Genomic DNA, 14,870 nt, shown 5'->3' with positions numbered 1-14,870 from the left:
CGTTAAACCCAATCACTCAATCACTCACTCCAGAAGAATTACGACAAGAGCAGATAACAGCTGGTCAATGTTTTTGTTATGTTGACTGACTGCTTTCTTCTACAGGCTTTCTCCAGTCTTGCCGAAGCTGCTTTTGAGAATGCGGAAACAGCTGATGAGAACGCTGAACCAGAAACCTACTGTCTCTCTGCATCTTTTGAACAAATTGTACAACAGTTACTACAGACAACAGACAGGTACTTTCCTGATATCATCAGTTTGCCAATCATTTGTCTAAGACGTGGGAAGTGATTTCTTGTTTGCGTAGGCACAGAATGCTCAGGTGTTCTCTAAGGTGATAAGTGGCCAAGCAAATCACTGTGTGGACTTGTCCCTTGAGCATTCCAGAAACCTATGATTGTGGGTTAGAATCCTTGTCAACCCTGATGTTTGTCTAATTTTGTCTGCAACCTACTCGTGCTTGCAAATTTTACCCAAATAGTAAGCATCAGCAACGGCATCACTTCAAACGTTCCTTCCACATGAAGCTGACAATCTGTGATATAATATCTATTTACCAGGACTGTTACTGTTAGATAGCAGCCTATATTGATTTGCATTGGGGAATGTAGTCGAATCTGTCGATGCATCGTTTCATGAGACTTGCTTTGCTCTTTTTCTAGACCGGATGGCAACCAGCACAATCTAAGAAATGCAGCTTATGAAGCTCTGATGGAATTAGTTAAGAATAGTCCCAAGGTAAGTGCGTAGTGGCAGTGGTTCTCAAAAACCAGGAATAGACATTTACCAGGAAAAAGCTTCGATACTGACGACATATCAGAGCAGTGGGGTAGCCTAGTGGTTAAGGTGTTCGCTTGTCATGCCAAAGACCTGGGTTCAATTCTCTGCATGGGTACAATATGTGACGCCCATTTCTGGTGTCCCCCAGCGGTGATATTGCTGGAATATTGCTCAAAGGGGCGTAAAACCATACTCACTCACTCTCTGACAACAAACAAGCACACCCTATGAATAACATGAAGTTTTACTTATTAGATAGTTGGACTAGTTCAGAGCTCCAGATAAGCTTTTGGTGTTGTGGGTATTTTACCCATGCATTTAAAAATTATTGGGTATCAGTAATTCTATCTGCGTATTCAAATTTCTGTTACCCACTAGTTTTTACACATGTGGGTATTTAAGTTAAATATTTAAAAACACTTTTCATCTAGTCCCTGCAAACTGGTGTCGTGTGGGTTTGAGAGCTTTATAGGACTCAAAAATACAACGATACTTCCACACGAAAGTGTGATGGCAAATGATCATGATGTGACTGTCATCGTGGAGTTTGGCAAGGTTGACGGAATGCCCGTTTATAATTTCCAAATAAGTTGCTGATTTGCTAATCGAATATGCAGGGTTACTTCACAATATTTTGATGATACGCACAAATTTTATTTTTGTAGCGTATCTGTAATGTTTGTTGCGTATTTGATACGCTTGGATTATATTTTACTGCGTATTTCTGCATTTCTGTTGCTTATTTCTCGCAGATACGCAGCTTATCTGGAGCTCTGTAGTTTCAATTTGCATCTCTGCAATTAGCCGTATACTTTTCCCCATCAGCTGTAACATACAGGTCGTACGAGTTGTAACAGCGTACAGCATCTAGCCTTACGTGTTTCTCTCTGGTTCATTGATTGAACTGTTGTGAAATGATTATTGGGAAGTTTAGTCAACTGCAAATCTGTTACTGATGGATGTTTATTTTGTCCAGGACTGCTATTTGACGGTTCAGAAGACCACCATGATTATACTAGAAAGACTGGAGAGAGTCCTCTCTATGGAGGTGAGTTCAAGATAATCAAATTTTTGTCATGACTAATGAGTGATTTATATTCATTTTTTTATCATTCAATGCCATATTATTAATTTGAATTAGTCAAATATTGTTGGGGGGGACCTTGACACATTATATTCATTATCAATCAGTGACATTGGAAAGACTTGTCACTTGACAGAATTTTGAACAGTTGTCCACTGTTTTAATTGCAATGTTGGTTTTCATTGATATCAAATACCCCTTAGTATCAAGGGTCAGACACTGAGGACCCTATGATTTGTGTGATCTGACTAGCAGGTGGTGACGGTGAATTGACTGAATGTTTGTGTCAATGTTTTCCAGGGTTCTGTACAGTCGTCATCCGACCGTGTTCAGTTCAATGACCTCCAGTCTCTCCTATGTGCCACTCTGCAGGTGAGTTTTTCTTGTATGATGTAGGCATATAAACATAGTACAACAATTTACTGAGTGATGGAGTTGATAAAGAATGTTATTCATTATCTAGTCAGCTGCAATACAGTGTTTCAGGGAGTCATGAACGACACAATTGCAGGCATCCTTTGTTTGAGGTTACCACAAGTAGTTTAAAATCCAACTGTTACGCACACGCTCACCAATGACACAACTCTTTCTTGCAGAGTGTTCTTAGGAAGGTAACTCAAGATGATGCACCGAAGATCTCGGATCAGATCATGACAGCGTTGCTGCAGATGTTCCAGATGACGGCAGGGAAAGCAGGCGGTGTACAGGAGGACGCTCTGTACGCCGTGTCCACACTCATGGAAGGTATGTGTCAGACATCTTGTAGGGCAGGGAAGTCTGGAGTCCATGAAGATTCTCTCTCCTCTCTCCTTTCTCAGTGATGTTACCGCCTCCGGGGTCTAGTGGTGGAGCGTCCGCCCGCCCGGAAAGCGGAAGGTCCGGGGTTCAATCCCAGCCATGTCATACCAAAAGACGTTACAAGATGGTACTTGTTGTTACCCTGTCTGGCGCTCTGCATTTAGGGGCTAAAACAAGGACTGGTCGGCTCAGAGTCAGTCTGAGTTGGGTATTAATGTTAAACTGCGGCATGGTATCTCGTACACACACGCACATTCTATATACCGTAGTCAACGTAATAAGCGCCCAGGGCGCTCTCAAAATTAGGAAAAGGGGGCTGTTATTAGAATATTTTTTTGGTGTCAAAAAAACAGTTGAAAGATAAATTTCGTGGTTTATGCTGACAGCCTGAAATGTTTATGTACGACATATATATTTTTCCCGAATTATATTGCCCATAATTAAGGGTGCATATAACACGCGCGTGTCTTATACGCGAATAAATAAGTCTTGTATACATTGATCAGTTGGAAGGGGTTCTAATTGGGATTGTTCACTTGCCAATATATTAGCAAATTTCGCCGTGGGCGCTTATTGGAGCGGGGCGCTTATTACGTCGAATACGGTATGTGCAATAAACTTGGACGCGACTTTAAACCCAATTTCACCTCACCTCTCCTCTCTTAGTGATGTGATGTTATGGGCTGTTGGTTGTCTGGGTGTGTTTTCACAGTTTGCACTTAGAACTCCTTGATTTATATATTATGTGCAGAATAAACCAGTTCATTACAGTTTGTTTTTATTATATCAGTAGGTAATATAGTAGTAGTTGTATTAAGATTGTTTTTTTCTGTTGTCAAAGAAATGGAGAGAGAAAAACATTTGAAATTAAAAGTTTGACATGTGATGTGACTACAAAAGATGCCGTACCCATGTTTATAAAAAGAAATCAAGGTGTTGTAGGCAGTTCAGATTAAACCTTTGCCGGATGTTTGCAAGGCTGATTATTATTCCACTCTTTGTTCCAGTTCTTGGTGATGGTTTCGAGAAGTACATGGAGGCATTCAAGCCGTACCTGACCATAGGACTCAAAAACTATCAGGAGTACCAGGTGGGTGGGACAGTCAGAATATAGTGTTTACAGCTGTCAGTTACATGACAGCCTTGTGGAGTTGCCTCCCTTTGGTCAGTGATCAGTGGATTGAATGCCAAGTTTGCCCTGATTATTTCTTGGTTGGTCAGCACCATACCCATGCAGAGTTGCATCTTTTAGTCATAATTATAGGTTTTCAAATCTTAAATTTAACCTTATGATTCTTGTGATGTGGGTTTCATCAAATTAGTAAACAAACATCTCTGTAATAAAGACCTGTTTCACTTAGGGCTTTGCTCCCACATGAAGTTGACTTGCCATATTATGAAAACACAATGCCATCAGTGGCTGAGTGGGTTAGATTGCTGACTTAGTGTGCTGGCGATTAGGTGCCTCACTCTGGCAGTGTGGGTTTGAATTCTGGATGGGACTCGACCCAAAAAAGAACGAGAATCTGTACTTTACTCAGAAAGTGTTATCCCAAATATAACCTTTGTTACATTTGCCATATTATAACTGAAATACCAAAGTGATGTCAAACTGAACCCTTTCGTGACTGGCTGAATATCATGTGAAATTGCTGATGTTACATAAGGCAATATTCATTCTGCACTCATGACCACCTGGTCATGTAAGGAGCCTGGCGTCTGCCTCAAGGTTAAGATGGATTAAGGAGCCAAAAAGGCTCATTTATTATGTATCAGTAAGACCTCCATCATTAAATAAATGTTATAAGTATCAAGCTTCCATCTTCGAATTCTGATGGATGTTTGCACATAATTATAGGACCCGTGAAGATTCCGGGGTAAAATAGGTCTTCAGCAACCCATGCTTGCTGTAAAAGGTGACTATGCTTGTCGTAAAAGGCGACTAACAGGATCGGAAGGTCAGGCTCGCTGACTTGGTTAATGCATGTCATCGATCCCAATTGTGTGGATGGATGCTCATGATGTCAATTACTGGATTGTCTGCTCCAGACTCGATTATTTACAGACCGCCGTCATATAGCTGGAATATTGCTGAGTGCGGCATTAAACAACAAACCAACCAACCAACCAACATAATTATAGATTAAAGTATGTAAAAAAGATCATGTCAGATTCAAGTCAACTCTTTCTTTGACATTTTTAGCCATTCTGAATTCTATTTGCTCATGCTGGCAGGTGTGTGTGGCGGCAGTGGGTCTGGTGGGTGACCTGTGTCGGGCCCTGGGGAACAAGGTGTTTCCGTACTGCAACGACCTGATGCTGCTGCTCATGGAGAACCTCCGAGTGAGTACTCTCTTCCCATGAGTCTGAATCTGTACACACACCCCAAACCTGCTGGGTCAGACACGCCCAAGTCGAACATGTTTGCGTTAGTTTCACCATCATGAACACATCTCGTCTGAAAGTTCCTGCTAACTGAAGCTTATAACATCAATAGCTGGTCATATTTTGCCACAAGATTTGTTTCTGATTCTTAGCTCTCCTTGTTTGACTTCTTTCTTCAGTCAATGGAGTCTTTGCCTTAGGTTAACATTCTCGTAACATCTGCAGAATGTATTTCTTACCTTATCCAGTTGTACAGTTTTTGCTGTCGTGACATCTGCGCACCACAATTGTCTGTGATGATTTCCTATGCCTTCCTTGAAGTGATATGCAATGATCCTTTTATTAGTCTTTCTGAGATGATTGTGGTGTGCTTCACTTTGTGGTAAATGATTTATCTAATTATTTATCAAATTATTGTTGAATTTGCACTGTTGAGACATTTCAAATATTAGGACCAGTTAGCATATATGTTAACTGAAAAAAATTCAATTTCCTATTAAGGGGTAGTATCTGTAGGAATAGATCAAGTGTCTGCCAGGTTATACATAGATCTCCTGATTGATGGGTCAGTGGTTATTTGGGCTGTACACAGGGTCTAATCATGTTTTCTGTTTGTGAAATTATTACTTACATGCTAATTGTGTCACCCATTTTTATCTTGTTATTCAAGAAATATGTCTGCCTTTGGGACTGGTTAGAAAAGGTCCCCTGCACGATGAGTGCTTGTCATTGGAAGGGACTGGGTTATTGAACCTGCTGTTGTGGCACATTGCTCCCTCTTTGTCTCTTTTGAATATCCCATACATGCTTGTTTACAGGTGACAGTGATATATCTATTAATGCTCATTACAAACAAGTATCCTAAATAGGATTTAATGTTATTAGTTGTTTGAACCTTGATATACAGTGGAATAAAGTCATGTTGAATCAGGTACAGAATATACTTCAAGTGAAGTTGTCACCAAGCCGAGTGCCTCCGTCTTCTAGGGGATTCCTCGGTACAATCGATCCCCAGTCGCCCATTCTCTTCATTAGAGAAGATACAGAGGTAGATGGAGTGGTTTCCATTGTTTGACCTCGCTGATTGATGTTGGATTGAATCAGAAATTACTACTGTCATCTGTGATGATTTCCATTGCCTTTCTTGGGGTGATAAACAATGATCCTATTATTAGTCTTTCTGAGATGACTTTGGTGTAATAATTTTGATTGAAGTAAATGTTAAGACAATCTCATTAAAATCGGATCTTAGTTCTCAAAACCGCTAAACAAACAAGTGAGAACACCCCATTATGGGTCATGTCAGACCGACCTTGCGTGAACTTTGACTGGAATGACTGACAATAAGTCGACATTAGCCAATCAGAAGGCTGCTTTCTTGTGCTTTACGACACGAATTTCAAATTGGCGACTACACTTCAAAACATATTGTCAAATTCTCGATTAAACATTTGAAACCTGAACAAAAGAACATTCTGGAATGGCTAATAGATGGTCTAGATTGTGTGGATTCAGTCGTTAAGCCCGTAACTATCGTTCGGAATACCCCATGTTTAAGTTTTCGAGGTTGCATGATTAGAAATAACATTCCAACTGTCACAAATAAACATGCCCTGATGCTGTGAAGATTGATTTCTTAATTTGAGAACACTGGAAATTCCGTGTTGGAATAGGTCACCCACAAACCATTCTGATCGTATGAGGCCCCTAATTGGTGGCTTGGTTCATTATGTGTCACCATACCCGGTCAGTGTGGATTGTTGTTCATTATATTGATCACTTAATTATTTCCAGGCCGTCATCTTATAGCTGGAAGATTGCTGACTGTGATGCAAAACAACTAACTGGTAGTCCTTGGTCTATGATCTGTGTGTCTTGTTGTGGTGAGGATCTTCTAAGTCAAGAAGCCTCCCTTTTCTTTCTTGCTGTAGGGGCAGTCAGGTATCCTAGTGAGTAAAGCGTTCGCTCGTCACGCCGAAGACTCAGGTCTGATTCCTGACATGGGTACAATGTGTGAAGCCCATTTGTGGTGTCCCCCGCCGTGAATTTGCTGAAATATTGCTAAAAGCGGCGTAAAACCTCTCGCTCACTCACTCACTCTTTCATGCTGTAACATCTCAGACCAACACAGTCATCTATGATGAATTCCATTGCCTTTCTTGGAGTGATCAACAATGATCCTATTACTATGTTTCTGAGATAACTGTGGTGTCATAATTAAAACAATTTCATAACATTTATAGAAATAAGAAATGTATATAACTTTGCATGAGTGAAAAGAGGTCTAAGTTTATACTACAGGAAGGCCGGCCATATAAGAATTGGATTGTTACATTGACTTCCTTTGATCCAGGTTTTGTCCCTATTAAAGCCTACCATTGTTTAGCCTGGTAGGACTACCCCATATGTCCCAGGATAGAATAGGTCCCCGTCACTCAAGTGCTTGTCATAAGAGGAAACTAAATTGGATCTATTGTGTTGGCTCAGTGAATTGGTGATTGAGTGTCATTGTTCCTCAACAGTGTGGAATGTTGTCATGGTTACATAAATCACTGAGTTGTCTGGACCAGACTTGATTATTGCAAGCCCCTGTTGTACAGCACATATCGTGCTAACCGTGAGGTAAAATAACTCACCAGTAGGACATTGTAAGGCGCAATGATGTACCTGTGTTTTGCTGACTACCATCTGTGTAGGTGATTTTGGTGAGGATTCTCTACATCGCGAAGCCTCCATCTTCCCCCATTGATTAAATCTCAGACCAATACAGTCATCTGTGATGAATTCCATTGCCTTTCTTGGAGTGATAGATAATGATCCTATTATTAGTCTTTCTGAGATGACTGTGGTGTCTTTCAATTAACATGTTAAAGGTAACAATTTGACAACATTGATAGAAACGTGAGATGTATATTGTTTGCCGTGAATAACAATGAGGTTTCAAGTTGAAATAATGACACCCAATGACTTTTTACAAGCTATGTTATGTCCATGGATCGTGACAATCTAACATATCAACTTACACCACTCTCGTACTATTGGTAGATTCAATACCATTTTTGGGGGCATTGGTGGCCAAGTTGTCAAGGTGCCACTATTCATGATCGTTTGTCAAATCCCAGTTCGCCCAATTATGTTTCTAGGTTTGTCAGCACCATACCTGTGGGTTTCACGAAAATAGTAAACTTCTAAGACCTGCATCTCTTTCCACTTCAAGCTGACACGCCATGATATAACTGGAATACTGTTCAAAGTGGCGTTAAACCCAAGTCAATCACTCTATAACCTACATCAGCTCGGGTTTTCCTCATCTAACGCTCGATGCACAAACTAGTGTGGATCTTGCTCCTGCTATGTCAGCTTGTCACACTGCAGGGATTCTGGTTTACAGTAGGTCCACGGCAACCTATGTATGAGATGACCAGATGGATTGGGTGCTCGGTGATTTGGTTGATGGCGTGGATCGTTGCTCACAATATCAATCATTGGATTGTCTGGTCCAGATTCGATTATTACAGGCCACCGTCACAGCTGGAATATTGCTGATTGCGATGTTCAACAACAAACAAAACAAAACAAAAGCTCAGCTTGGCAAACAAGGATCTACCCAAATTGGGATGATGGGGTTTATTTATATATGTCATTGTTGTATGGTTCCACGTGTACCATTGGTAAAGCCCCTACTTTTGTCCCCTGCTGTTAGCAGGAATATGGCCCAAAGGTGTGTAAAACCTGTCTCGTTCCTCCACAATCATCTGTGATGAATTCCATTGCCTTTCTTGGAGTGATACGCAATGATCCTACTATTAGTCTTTCTGAGATGATTGTGGTGTGGACAGGATTTATTATCATAACATTGTAAGATTTGTTAGTGTAATGTAGATATGTATCAGAAAACATGAAGAATATTTAGGTTATGTGACAAGTTCTAAATGAAGCACTACGACACCACAAACAGTGATTCCCCGTTCCAACTACTGTTGTAATCTGGGTTTTTTCTTGTTTCAGAACGAAAGTGTACACCGATCCGTCAAACCACAGATCTTGTCAGTGTTTGGTGATATAGCTCTTGCCATTGGCCCACAGTTCCGAAACTACCTGGAGTTTGTGCTTGGTACCCTACAGCAGGCATCACAAGCTCAAGTAGATAAGGTAACTCCTTCCTTTCATCAACAGTCAGCAATTACAACAACCTGAGTTGTGGGTTTGAATCCCGGTTCCCTATGTTTCTAGGTTTGTCAGCACCATACCCGTGCTCGTGAGTTTCACTGAAGTGGTAAACGTCTGAGACCTGCATCACTTCCTGCTTTCCTCCCACATTAAGCTGACACGCTGCGATATAACTGGAATACTGTTAAAAGCGGCGTTAAACCCAACTCACTCACTCACTCACTCACTCAGACCTGCATCACTTCGACCTGCCTATAAGTAAAACAGGCCTCAATATAAAGAACTTGATGGAGGTGTTCTGCCAGTATTGCATTAGTTAATGACACATTGCAATGAAATGTTCCAGGAACATGTGCACATAATGTTGAAGTACCCACAGTTTGATAACATTTACATAGATTGATGCTCAAAATGTCAGTCACCAGATTGTCTGGTCAAGACTCGATTATTTACAGACCGCCGTGATATAGCTGGAATATTGCTGAGTGCTGTGTTAAACTACAAACACTATATGATCAAGGGGGTGAAACTTTTTATCCAGTCAAATGAATCTGTAAGAATAGTTGTGACTGATTAGGTAACAAACCATTCCCCGAGTGAATCTATTTGAAATTTTTCAATACTTGTTTGTAGACCGACTACGACATGATTGACTATCTGAATGAACTGCGAGAGGGCTGTCTGGAGGCCTATACTGGCATCGTGCAGGGATTGAAAGGCGATGGAGAACAAATCAGTAGTAAGTTCTACCAAGAGATACAGCTGCAGGAGACCCCTGGTTGAGTCTGGCCCCAGATTATAATTGGCAGCTGTGACAATGCTGGAATATTGCCAACTGTGGCTTTAAATATGCTAAACACAGGGTTCATTCTAGGATTTTTCTGACATGGACCCTTTATGTGAAAATTTCAAATATTCCAGAGTTACGTCCATACAGGACACGAGACCGCCTCTGTGGTCTAGTGGTAGTGTCTGCCTGGAGAGCGGAAGGTCCGGGGATCGATCCCTGACCGCGTCATACCAAAAGACGTTTAAAGGTGGTACTTCTTGTTACCCTGTCTGGCGCTCGGCATTAAGGGGCTATAATAAGGACTGGTCGGCCAGGAGTCAGTATAGTGTGTCTGAGTGGGGTATTCATGTTAAACTGTGGCATGGTATCTCAGTGAGCTAGCACTATAAATCGGCATCAGTCCGGACTAGTACAAACAGCCACACAAACACACACGTACATGCACGTCGCTATATAAGTGCAATAATCTTGGACGCGACGTTAAACCCCATTTCACCTCACCTCACCATACAGGACACTGTTAAGATGGCCCATTGTATTTAAAAATGTGAGCCTTCTATTTTTCTAAAGTTTAAGGGCTGAAAAGCACAAGGCCCCACCCTATTATCCCTCTTCACAAGTTGGGTGTCAATTTATGTTGTCTCGGTGTATGCAAATGTTATCCCGCTATCAAAGCGTCAATTGTCTTGTCGCCTAGGTGTCAACAGATTGTCTTGTTGTCTCAGTGTAGGTGTATGGCATATTGTCTTTTCATATAGGTGTTGACATATTGTCTTATTGCTTCAGCTGAGGTGAACATTCTACAGCCTCATGTTGCACACATGATCTCCTTCATCGAGCATATAGCGGTGGACGAGGACAAGACGGACAGTAATATAGCTGCCTGCTGTGGACTTATAGGGTAAGTCTGACAGACATTAGTTAACTACGAGTTACGTCCAACCTCTGGATCAATTGGCCCCTCAGCGTTACTGAGCAGATGGGCACAGAATATGTCAATTTTTCTTTCTATCCCGGCTCCTTTTCTCCATTAATTACAAATTTTTGATACCATTTATCCAAGATATTGCTTCAGTATGGTTTTGGCCTATCTGCATATCTGTGTGGCAAAGAGTAATCCCACTGTATTTGTGTTTGCAGTGATTTGAGTACAGCGTTCGGCAACAGCATGCTCCCGATGGTGGAGAAGGAGAGCATCCAGAACCTCCTCACACTGGGGAGGAGGTCCAAACTAACAAAGGCCAAAACCCTGGCTACATGGGCAACTAAGGAAATAAGAAAAATGAAGAATGCTTCATCGTAAGTTGCTCTTTCTAAGGTGAAATGAGGGCACAAGTGCCCCAGTAGTCCAAAGAGCTTTAACCTGTGATCCCACCATGAAGATCCGGGGTAGAATAGGTCTTCAGCAACCCATGCTTGTCGTAAAAGGCAACTGACGGGATCAGGTGGTCAGGCTCGCTGACTTGGTTGATGAATGTCATTGTATCCCAATTAAGTAGATCAATGCTCATGATGTCAATCACTGGATTGTCTGGTCCAGACTTGATTATACACAGACCGCCGTCGTATACCTGGAATATTGCTGAGTGTGGCGTTAAACAAACAAAATCAAGCTGTGATGCAATGATCATTGGTTCATATTCACGAGTCCAAGTCATTGGTTTGTCAGTATCATACCTATGCTTGTGGTTTTCAAGAAAGAGATAGATTTTTATTTTAAACTTTCTTTTCACATTTAGCTTACTCAGTAATATTGTGAAAATAGTTACCTCATCAGCCTGTGACATAAGCCCCTAGTCCAAGCCTTTCTTTCGGTACAGTACTGTAGTGTAAAACACTATTCATTCACCAGCATAACATGTTTTTTTGATCAGGTGACATATTTTTTTTTGTTCTCCTTCCAGATGAAATTGATGCGAGTGGGCAGCTGTCTTGGTCTGCCTTTGACTACTACCATGTTGACCGCGACGGTCTCCTATGCCTATGGCTGAATGATGAACGATTGCGCGAGTGAATGCTTCATCTCAGCAAAGAGAGATTGTCACGTGCGAAAGGAGAGTGTTCGCAGTTCAGATCTGATCGAGGGGTTGTCATAGTGACAGTTGTCCAGGTGACCACCCCTCCTCAATCACTGAAATTCACCAAAACCTGTGAGGGAAGGAGTGTGCCTGCAACATCAGTTGATAACAGCGGTCCTCAGCTGGACCCCAAACAATGGCCGCTCGTGGCTTCAGCTCAAGAAGAAGTGATTAACAGTGCTATATAAGCATCACATGTGCTATTTGTTGGAACAACATTGTTTTAAATGCCCTTTGAACAGTATTTTGTTTTGAAGGAAGTGCTCAATTTGACAGGGTGCCCGAGTGCTTTGTGGAACGACTGTAGGTGCTTCCTGTTGAATGATGTTGCTTCCTTCCAGCTCTGCCTGAAGAGTTTCAGTGGAGTGCTAGTGGCACATGTCAAGTACCTTAATCGGGCTGGCATCCCTTGCCTTTCAAACCCATCAGTACAACAACAGGTTCTTATACATGGCGCAGCAGCATTCAAAGTGCTTGTCTCCAATACGACTCAACTCTAGTCGTATGTGAGTCGTAATAGCTTTGTTCAAATGTTGGGCAACTGTTCATTCAGTAGAGGGATTCCGAATGTCATATAAGGAAAATCATCAATATATAGTCCCATAAAAGTATTTTTTTCAAGTATGTGGTTTGTAATCTGTATAAAACTCTGTTTGAGAATTCCAATAATGAAGACTAATAGTTTGACAAATTCTTTGCCACATAGTTTAAAAGAATGATTTTATGTCAGTTGTAAGAATAAAATCCTAATGTTGCATGAGAATCGGAAAGGTTGAAGATGGATTATTCCAGTCGATTTGAAGACTTATATTGGCCAGCTTGTTGCTTGTGCTTCGTATTGGATGAACCATGATCAGATCTCAAATAGAATGTTGACTGCAGAATGAAAGTCAATCAAATTCCATGCTTGTTCTAAACACACGACTGAATTAATTTTCAACAGAACAAGCCCTTCTCATTCCTAGGATATTTTTATGATAGAATATTTATTTGTCTTTCGTGGAAGTGAGAAATTCTGTGATGCCGGCCCTACTCAAACTATCCACTGTGATACAAGTTTTGCCAATTTGTAAAGATAACATTGTATTTGTACTACCCACTGTGAGGTCGTCAATTGCTGGGATGACATAAAGACTGAGATGTATGAACTCCACATGGCTCTTGTTGTCTTTGTGCTAAGGACTATATTGTCTCGTGTAGGCTCTGGTTTAGTTTGTTTGTCACCGCACTCAGTGGTCTGTAAGTAAACAAGTCTTGACCAGACAATCCAATGATTGACATTGTTGGTCCATGCAGTTGGGGTTCAATGACATATATTGCCTAAGTTGGCAAACCTGACCACGATCCTGTTTGTCCACGTTTGTTGCCTCTTGCTGCCTCTTGCGACGAGCCTCTTGCAACGAGCATGGTTTGCTGGGGTTGGCCGAGTGGTTAAAGTGTTTGCTCTTCTGGAGAAACAAAACGGGTCTTTCTCATCAGTGCATAGTTGATATTTTTGTGTTAATGTATTGAACCACAGGGTTTGGTAGATAGGAGAGATACAAGTGATGCTTATGCACAAGATTTTCACATTTATGGCTTGGTTTTGACTGGCTTCATCATATTAGAGTATCAAATTCTGATACAGGGGGAATTAACCAATGGAGTTCAACATTCACTCAGCCAAAAACATACATAAAACAGTGAGCAAGTATTGTTTTACTGTTTGAAATCGTAAAACATGGTTGGGTCGAAGTTGAGGTGACCAAAGAGTTTAAGGTTCGACACAACCAATAATGAGTGATTACTCAACGACCATGCTTTTACTTCGAGACAACCGTGATTGACTATTACACATTGAGACAAGAGATAGGTATCACACCTTGTACGGGTATTTAAAATATAAGGTGGTGATCCACACCTTTGATGTACACACTCATGCCAACGATGGTTGAGTTCCTTGATCCCACTGGTGTATAGAATACTTCTCTTGGTGGTGTATAAAGACCTCCACAGCAGAAAATGACATTTGCATAATGCTTGTAAGAGAGTGCCTGAGAGCGGATGGTCGGTGGTTTGATCCCTAGTCGCATCAGTCCTGAAGAGGTAAAGATTGTACTCGTTACCCTGCATGGCGGTTGGCTTGGGGTCAGTATATTGTGAGCATGGTATTCAAGCCGCATAGTATCTCGGTGACGCTGCAGACTGTGCATGCACGTTAATCGCTATATTAGTGCAATTGTTCTGAACCTCGCCTCCTTCCATTTTGGGGGCGGTCAGGTAGCCTAGTTTTCGCTCGTCACGCCGAAGACACCGGTTCGATTCCTGACATGGGCACAATGGGTGAAGCCCATTTCTGGTGTCCCGCCGCAGTGGTATTGCTGGAATATTGCTAAAAGCGGCGTAAAAACATACTCACTCACTCACTTACTCACCTTCCATTTTGGGAAGATGTGGAAATCTGGTGAATACAGAGGAAGTTTCATGCTTCAAAGCCACAGTCATACACTGCAGCCATGGCGACACAAATGCTTGTGCACAAGTGGAACAAAAGCACCTTTTGTGAGTTCCTTTTGTGAGTTTTCCACGACGTTTAGCTTTGATATCTTCACGCATATCGTCACATTATCATGATATTGGCATAATATCTTTCGGGAGACCTTAGATGTTAACACTGCTTGACTGTTGTCTCGTCTGCCTGAGTTATGAACCCAAGACTCGTCTATGGTTACAAATCGCTCAACACAATCCGCTGGGTCTGCTTCAAAACGACGCAAATTCTCACTAAAGATGATGAACCAGCATC

General features: G+C 41.5%; 1 protein-coding gene across 4 annotated transcripts in view; it reads left to right on the top strand.

Annotated features, from left to right (window-relative positions):
- The window catches only part of LOC124114824 (importin subunit beta-1-like), a 28,146-nt gene extending 14,910 nt beyond the window's left edge, over nt 1-13,236 (top strand). For all 4 annotated transcript variants that reach the window (XM_046475632.2, XM_046475617.2, XM_046475623.2 and 1 more), the window contains exons 13-24: nt 106-236; nt 663-738; nt 1,757-1,828; nt 2,165-2,236; nt 2,461-2,608; nt 3,670-3,752; nt 4,898-5,005; nt 9,056-9,199; nt 9,851-9,956; nt 10,794-10,908; nt 11,148-11,306; nt 11,912-13,236. In XM_046475632.2, coding sequence (XP_046331588.1) covers nt 106-236; nt 663-738; nt 1,757-1,828; nt 2,165-2,236; nt 2,461-2,608; nt 3,670-3,752; nt 4,898-5,005; nt 9,056-9,199; nt 9,851-9,956; nt 10,794-10,908; nt 11,148-11,306; nt 11,912-11,915 — 1,218 coding nt within the window. In that variant the 3' untranslated portion in view covers nt 11,916-13,236. The remainder of the gene's footprint in view (nt 1-105; nt 237-662; nt 739-1,756; nt 1,829-2,164; nt 2,237-2,460; nt 2,609-3,669; nt 3,753-4,897; nt 5,006-9,055; nt 9,200-9,850; nt 9,957-10,793; nt 10,909-11,147; nt 11,307-11,911) is intronic.
- The last annotated feature ends 1,634 nt before the right edge of the window (nt 13,237-14,870 follow it).

Source organism: Haliotis rufescens, unplaced genomic scaffold (assembly GCF_023055435.1).
Source record: "Haliotis rufescens isolate VD_foot unplaced genomic scaffold, xgHalRufe1.0.p SCAF_4, whole genome shotgun sequence".
In the NCBI taxonomy this organism is placed as follows: Eukaryota; Metazoa; Mollusca; class Gastropoda; order Lepetellida; family Haliotidae; genus Haliotis; species Haliotis rufescens.
Note: the sequence above shows the minus strand (reverse complement) of the source record. Positions and strands in the feature narration are given on the sequence as shown.